The sequence below is a fragment of the Pollachius pollachius genome (assembly GCF_949987615.1).
Source record: "Pollachius pollachius genome assembly, chromosome: 7".
Lineage (NCBI taxonomy): Eukaryota > Metazoa > Chordata > Actinopteri > Gadiformes > Gadidae > Pollachius > Pollachius pollachius.
Window position 1 is genome coordinate 16,787,041 of NC_136940.1, and position 7,500 is coordinate 16,794,540.

The 7,500-nt window shown below is 44.3% G+C and overlaps 1 protein-coding gene across 1 annotated transcript in view; it reads left to right on the forward strand.

The window, feature by feature from the left end:
* Positions 1–7,500, forward strand: part of bcar3 (BCAR3 adaptor protein, NSP family member) — a 43,470-nt gene that overhangs the window by 10,748 nt on the left and 25,222 nt on the right. Inside the window, exon 4 of the mRNA XM_079740269.1 lies at positions 3,302–3,344. Coding sequence (XP_079596395.1) covers positions 3,302–3,344 — 43 coding nt within the window. The remainder of the gene's footprint in view (positions 1–3,301; positions 3,345–7,500) is intronic.

The following is a 7,500-nucleotide window of genomic DNA, read 5'->3' on the forward strand; positions in this document are numbered from 1 at the left end:
TTTGGATAAGGAGGTATCTTCATTAGCTCGCCACCCCTTCGTCAAGGGGAATTCGATCCAGATATTCAAGGGTTTTCAAGGACTACAAAAAACCTAGCCAAGACTCCGAAAATAATAAAACTCCCGGTGCTTGGTCATCTATTCCCTCTCTCTCACTTCAGTTTTGTTTCCCTTCAACTTCCGTTTTTTATACAGTTATATAACTTTCTACAATTTGACTCGTTTTCTCAGCTCGTTTTACTTGTCTGCTGGTGTTAGAGTTCTTGCTGCGCATTGACGACAGCTATGTGAAAGGCGGGGCTTACTTCCCTCTACCCATTAGGAGGTTTGTATTATTAGATACAGCCAATAAGACTCCAGTATGAGCAAAATCACTGATGGACAGCTTAATAACCCAACAGGTTAACAATATGAGAATTAAGGGAATAGTAAAGACAAAGTACAGAAAGGGGAAACTTTGAGAAATAAGTATATAATATGGAAATAAAATAATATAATAGGACCCAATTTTCTACTGGGTTACACTTTCAACTCTTAATGTAGCACTGTCTCCCCGGCCCATGAAAATAGTTTATTAGTTTATTTCTTGTAGTGTTTGTAGATCGTGACAGGGTTTTCCAAATTTTGACTGTATGTAATAAAAATGGCCAAAAATAGCCAGATGTGTTTGTTTTCCTATAAACTGTTCTGTTGTTGCTCTAAATCCAACAGCCCTATGGATCAGAGGTAGTGTGTGTTTTCGGCATAGCTTGGATCCTGAGAAAAAGTGTACAATACAAGGAGGCGTTGAGGGGGGCTGTGTGGGTGTGTTTGTGTGTGTGTGTGTGTGTGTGTGTGTGTGTGTGTGTGTGTGTGTGTGTGTATGTGTGTTTGTGTGTGTGTGTGTATGTGTGTTTGTGTGTGTGTGTGTTTGTGTGTGTGTGTGTGTGTATGTGTGTTTGTGTGTGTGTGTGTTTGTGTGTGTGTGTGTGTGTGTGTGTGTGTGTGTGTGTGTGTATGTGTGTTTGTGTGTGTGTGTGTATGTGTGTTTGTGTGTGTGTGTGTTTGTGTGTGTGTGTGTGTGTGTGTGTGTGTGTGTGTGTGTGTGTGTGTGTGTGTGTGTGTGTGTGTGTGTGTGTATGTGTGTTTGTGTGTGTGTGTGTGTGTATGTGTGTTTGTGTGTGTGTGTGTTTGTGTGTGTGTGTGTGCTGTAGGGGGGCAGTATTGGGATCCCTGTAGTTAGTGGCTTGGTGTCCACGAACCGCTTGGTGCGGCTCACAGATATACGTTCTCATTTGAGTTAACGCTCCCATGGCCACAGTAACTTCCTGCATTCTTCCTCTCTTCTCTTCACTTTACAATTTTCAAAATTTTCTTCTCCCTGCCTTCTGTTCTTCCTCTATAGTAGGAACATCCTATCCTGTATTTAATGTGGCACAGGTCACACACTCTCTCTCTCTCTCTTTCTCTATCTCTCCCTCTCTCACCGTCTCTCTCTCAATCTCTCCCTCCCTCCCTCTCTCTCTCTCTTTCTCTCCCCCCCCCCCCCCTCTCTCTCTCTCTCTCTCTCTCTCTCTCTCTCTCTCTCTCTCTCTCTCGCTCTTTCTCTTTCTCACAAAGCTACCATACTAACTTACTTTCGTACTAAAGGAAAACTAGTGTTCGGGGGCAGGCAGCAGAAGAAAACATGAGCTGGAGTCGGGGGCAGGGGGGAGTCTCATGAACTAGGTGTGTCTGTATTTAATCCGCCTCACAGGTACAGCGGCAGTTCGATACAACAGGTGCAATCCTTTTCCCGCGAGCTAATTGCGTGGTTGTCGTCGTGTGCGTGATGGCAGGCGTCTGTGCGCTTAAACAACCAAATGCTCATTAAATTCTGGTGCATGTTGACAAGGGAGATTAAAGCAAAACATATTTATTCCTGGTAAGAAGAGAGCTCACAGTGTTCGTATTTCCCGTGGGAACGGCAGTATGCTTCCGGGGTATTAAACTAGCAAACTCCCCCGACTCAAAGGGAGATTTCCACTAATTACCTCTCTTTCAAAACCCACCCACCCCTTTGCTAACCCCGGCCTATTGCTTATAAGCCTGTGAGAAAAGCGATACACTGGTATGAAATATGTATTTAGGCAATGAACCAAATTTAAGGTCATGTGGTAATAAAAAATATATTTAAGTGATAGTATTCTATATTTTATAGAATATGCTATACTTACAGATAATGAGACAGATGTGTGCGTGTGGGCACGTGCATGTGTGTGTACGTTTGTCATGTGTCAGTTTGTGTGTGTGTGTGTGTGTGTGTGTTTGTGTGTGTGTGTGTGTGTGTGTGTGTGTGTGTGTGTGTGTGTGTGTGTGTGTGCTCTGCAACCCTTCTGTGAATTTGTCAGTGGGTTCAGAAGGGCAGACATGTAGCTGTGATGTGTGTTGTGGTGGGGGTGGAGTAGAGAGTAATGTGTGTGTGTGTGTGTGTGTGTGTGGGTGTGTGTGTGTGTGTGTGTGTGTGTGTGTGTGTGTGTGTGTGTGTGTGTGTGTGTGTGTGTGTGTGTGTGAGTGTGCGTGTGTGTGTGTGTCTTTGTGTGTGTGCGTGTGTGTGTGTGTGTGTGTGTGTGTGTGTGTGTGCATGCACAGGCGTGTGCGTGTGCATGTGTGTGTGTGTGTGTGTGTTTGTGTGTGTGGTTAAGTGGGGGGTGTCGAAGGTGGGTTGGGTCGAGAGTAAGGGAACATGTTCGCCACTGACTGTGTGAGGAAGGAGGGAACAGTCACAGTCAGAGAGAGAGAGAGAGAGAGAGAGAGAGAGAGAGAGAGAGAGAGAGAGAGAGAGAGAGAGAGAGAAAGTGTCTTTCACAGCGTTTGGCTGCTTTCCTTCGCTGGCAGGAACCTGCTGTGAACCGAACGACCGTTAGTAGCGCCAGTGTCCAGTCAACAGCTTGCATAGTCGCCACTCCTGCTTTTTTCACTTGTGCCTCTTATGCTGATTTTAACACATTTAAAAACTGCCAACATCTCAATTTGGACGTTTGAGATGTAGTCACTTTGGGGACACAAGTGTGTTTAATACCAGATCAGAAGAGTCTTACTTTAGCGCTACTCAGCCCAAAGAGGAATTGTTTGCTGGTCCAGGAGCCGGCCTCATCACGACGACCTGTTGGTCTCCCAGAAGAACCAAGAACCAGCGGGGGGCCTCTGGAGCAGCCTAGCTCCCAGAACCTTTGGTGCTGAGAGTCCGTTGAGAAGCCCTGAGCATCGAGGTGCTCCGAGGTACCCAGGTAGACAGGATGTGTTCACTGAACCGCACCCTATCTCTCTCTCTGTTCCCCAGGGACTCCCCCGCCGGCCTGGACGCCACCTTGGACTATGTCAAGGTAAGCCCAAGCACGGCTGGTTCTATTGCTGGGTTATGGGTCTTGGGTGGCCACTACTGCTGCTGCTGTGTGCTGCTCTCCGTGACACCAGGGGAGATTAGTTCTTGGTTTAGTCTTTCACGCATGAGCTAAAGAGTAAATGAATCCATAGCACATACAAACACACACACATTCATGGACTGTGATCAAACTGGATTTCTTGAATGTATTCTGTGTGTACACACATAATCACACACAGATACACACAAACACACACTAGCATGCATGCAAACACACATACACACACACACACACACACACACACACACACACACACACACGTATTATTTAACTTTTTGGGAATCTCATGATATGTCCTATTCTGTAGAAATACAGGATTATAGCCGTTTATCCCAAGTCTGTCAGCAACACACCAATGCCGTAATCCATTACATGCATGTGCCTTTCATCCTGCACAAGAAAATCAAATATTGCCTTAAGTGGGCTCAAATAAAACAGATGCCTCCCCACTTTGAGAACAAATGAGAAGAAATGATTGCTTCCATTATAGCCCAGCCATAATCTTTATTGGAAGCGTTGGATATCACACACCCGCTTCATCCACCTCCATCACCTGTTGCCACTGGCGCTGCTAGGGGCCCTCTCTCAGCCCCTGTAGCTGGAGGTAATGTGATTCTGCCAGGCCCAAGTCAAGGTTCATGGACCTCTAAATCAAATTGTATGCCACCATGCAACCCTTTGTCAGCCTCCTGTAAATCAGGCATTCAACCCAACACACACACACACACACACACACACACACACACACACACACACACACACACACACACACACACACACACACACACACACACACACACACACACACACACACACACAACCACGTAAACACACACATCTACATGCGCACACTCAAAGACACAATACACTGTGAAAGCCAGCAGGGTTCCATGGTGGCCGGGGTCAAAGACAGAGAGGGAGTTAGATGTGGTGAGAGAGGGGTGATCTTTCTCTTACCATGAAATTGATTTGATGACACAAAGTATCACCTGTCTGTCTGCATGTCTGGATGTCTCTCACCTCTCCCTTTCTCTCCCTTTCTCACATGCTCTCACACTTAACAATAATTCAGACTCAGACATGTCTCTTAAATTTGAGTGTATTCCCTTATGTCTTGCTTTCAGATCTATACCTCACGCTCACTCTCTCTCACTCTCTCTCTCTCAATCTTGCTCTCTCTCTCTCTCTCTTGTGCTCTCTCTCTCTCAATCTGATCTGTTAGCTTATTGGTTTGGATGCTGTCACCCACGTGTGAAAAGCAAATCCAGTCTTTCCCATAAGGGAGCGTGCACTGCACACATACACACACATGCAAACAACCAACACACACACAAACGCACACACACTCACACATACACACTCACACACACAATACACAAACAAACGCATACAAATGGTACCTGGGTATGCTTGGTCACAATAGACTATGTGTGCGTGGGTGTGTATGTGTGTGTGTGTGTGTGTGTTTGTGTGTGTGTGTGTGTGTGTTTGTGTGTGTGTGTGTTTATGTGTGTGTGTGTGTGTGTGTGTGTGCATGTGTGTGTTTGTGTGTGTGTGTGTGTGCATGTGTGTGTGTTTGTGTATGTGTGTGTGTGTGTGTTTGTGGTGTGTGTGTGTGTGTGTGTGTGTGTTTGTGTGTTTGTGTGTGTGTGTCTGTGTGTGTGTGTGCTGACTGGAAATTAGGTTATCCAAGGATTTTCATAATACCTGTGGAAATATAGCTGTCAGCTCCCGTTCTCCAGGTGTGTTTGAGTTTCCGCTGGCCAAACACTAACGCACACACACACACACACACACACACACACACACACACACACACACACACACACACACACACACACACACACAAACACACACTTACACACCAATGACTTGCTGTACGTTCTGTGGTCAAAACCCATGTCACCTCATCGTGTTGTTCTGTATTTAACCCTGCTAGCATGGAGAAACCTGGCCAGCACTATAGCTAAATAGAAAAGTGGAGAGAGTGAGCATTATAGGAGAAGTAAGGGAGACAATGAGAATGCAGCTTTCAATATCATAGAGTAATGGAGGAGAGAATAATTTGTATAATTTGTATAAAGGAAAGGAGAAAATAGAAGGTTTCATGGCACCCAAATCGAAACAGAGTAGTAGAGTAGCAGCAGCTAATTCTTAGTGTGAGAAAGAGACTCTGATCCAAACCCCAAAAAAAACTGACCGCCTCACCGTGACTCAGCAAGGATAGCCTGGCAGCCAGACCTGGCTCCCAAAACAGACACGCTGGAGAGTCACCTGCACTGCTTAACCTCTAGCAGCCTTGTGAAGACCCAGTGCATGCATTCCCCTCAGATGACACTGACCAACATGTCTGAAAACATTCTGAACAACAGCAATGTGCAATCAAATCCTTGCAGCACACTTTGCATCCTCAGTGGGAGGAGACGGAAGAGAATACTACTGCGGTTATCATTATATCGAAGTGGTGGCCCTCCACTTTTGATCCTTTTAAATTCTCCCAAACAATACCGATACGTTTACATGCCATGTGTGTGTGTGTATATGATCATCATATGACTCATCAAATACGTTTGATTTGATCTAATGTATCTTATTTGGGTTTTTGAAAAATACCTCTATAGATACTTTTAAATTTGTATTACTGCTATTGCTCATTTTAATTATTATTATTTATTTTTTTGGCGATGTCCAAATCTTTTTTCCCTGCCAATAAGACCAATTTGAGTTCTAAAGAAAGAGCAATAGAGGTGAGTAGAAAGAAAGTGAAAGCGTTGGCCAGGTTGTGTACAGTCACATCTATGTGTTTCATAACTGGAGGCTTTGCTCTACTTCAAACCCTTCAACTCTCCTCCTTTATTTCCACTTGTTCAGCTTAAAAGACTAAGCTGCTCAACTTACCGAAAAGATTTATGGAACAATGATGCTGTGTGTGTCTGTGTGTGTGTGTGTGTGTGTGTGTGTGTGTGTGTGTGTGTGTGTGTGTGTTTGTGTGTGATAGCATGAGTGGCACATTGTTGTGCGTTGTGTTGTGTCATTCATGTGACGCTCTACACAATATACAAATGTTGCATTTAAAAAGTTCCACACAGTAACCCTATCAACATCTAGTGTTCCAATAGAGTTACTACAGACATCTTCTGGTTGGTTAAACATCCGGTGTCTTACCTACCAGCCAGAGATCTTTTTTGTTTTACTCAAAACGTAAAACGTCAAACATGATCATCAACATTGTAAGCTATGTAATTTCTAAAATAGAACACCTATATTAGAGAAAAAAAAAGTAAAAGCCTATGTTTCTCTGCCAACCAGTTTGTGAATGTTCCACTCTGCTCCGGACGCCGGCGGCATTCTTTTCACAAAATTGAAGTGCCTTTTCTGAGGCAATTTAATGCCATGACCAAGGGAAACCGGCTGGTAAACTGGCCATAGAGTGCAAGCAGTCTGCAGGCCATCAAAACACTAGCTGTTTTTGACAAACTAATCAGCGGGCCCATGAACATTTTTTGTTGATCGGTCATTCAGCTACAGTCCAGTCAAAACTAATCCACCTGTTCAATCTCCAGCCTCCTCCTTGTGACCAAGGCTTTCTCTTTCCAAGGACTTTAGTCATAATTGTTCTATAATCTCCGGTCTTTTTAGCTCCTTTGGGTAAATTGCCATCAAATTAGTTTTCGTCTTTGAGAAACATCAGGACAGGATTTAGTTTGGTCTCAAAGGATATAAGATGGCCTTACGCATAGTGGTGGTGACCAACTGCTAATGACACTGTTTTCAAGAGCCAGGAATTCAAAGAATGCATATTCTTTCTTGCCTGCACACAGTGTTATTATGAAATACATTGTGGAGATCATAACAATGACCTTTGTATGTGGATTGGAACAGTATTGAGCAATGATTGACAGCTGAATTAATTTGTTGGGGTTAGATCCTTTCTGATGGTTTTCTTTGCAGGATGGTCATAAGCATGGTTATACTTTAAAGACAACCGGGTGGATGAATAATATTCCACACAACTCAGTGTGATAGGCCACTGAACTCGAACAGTATGCATATTTAATGTTTAGACGGGACACACACATCCGCGCACACGCACACA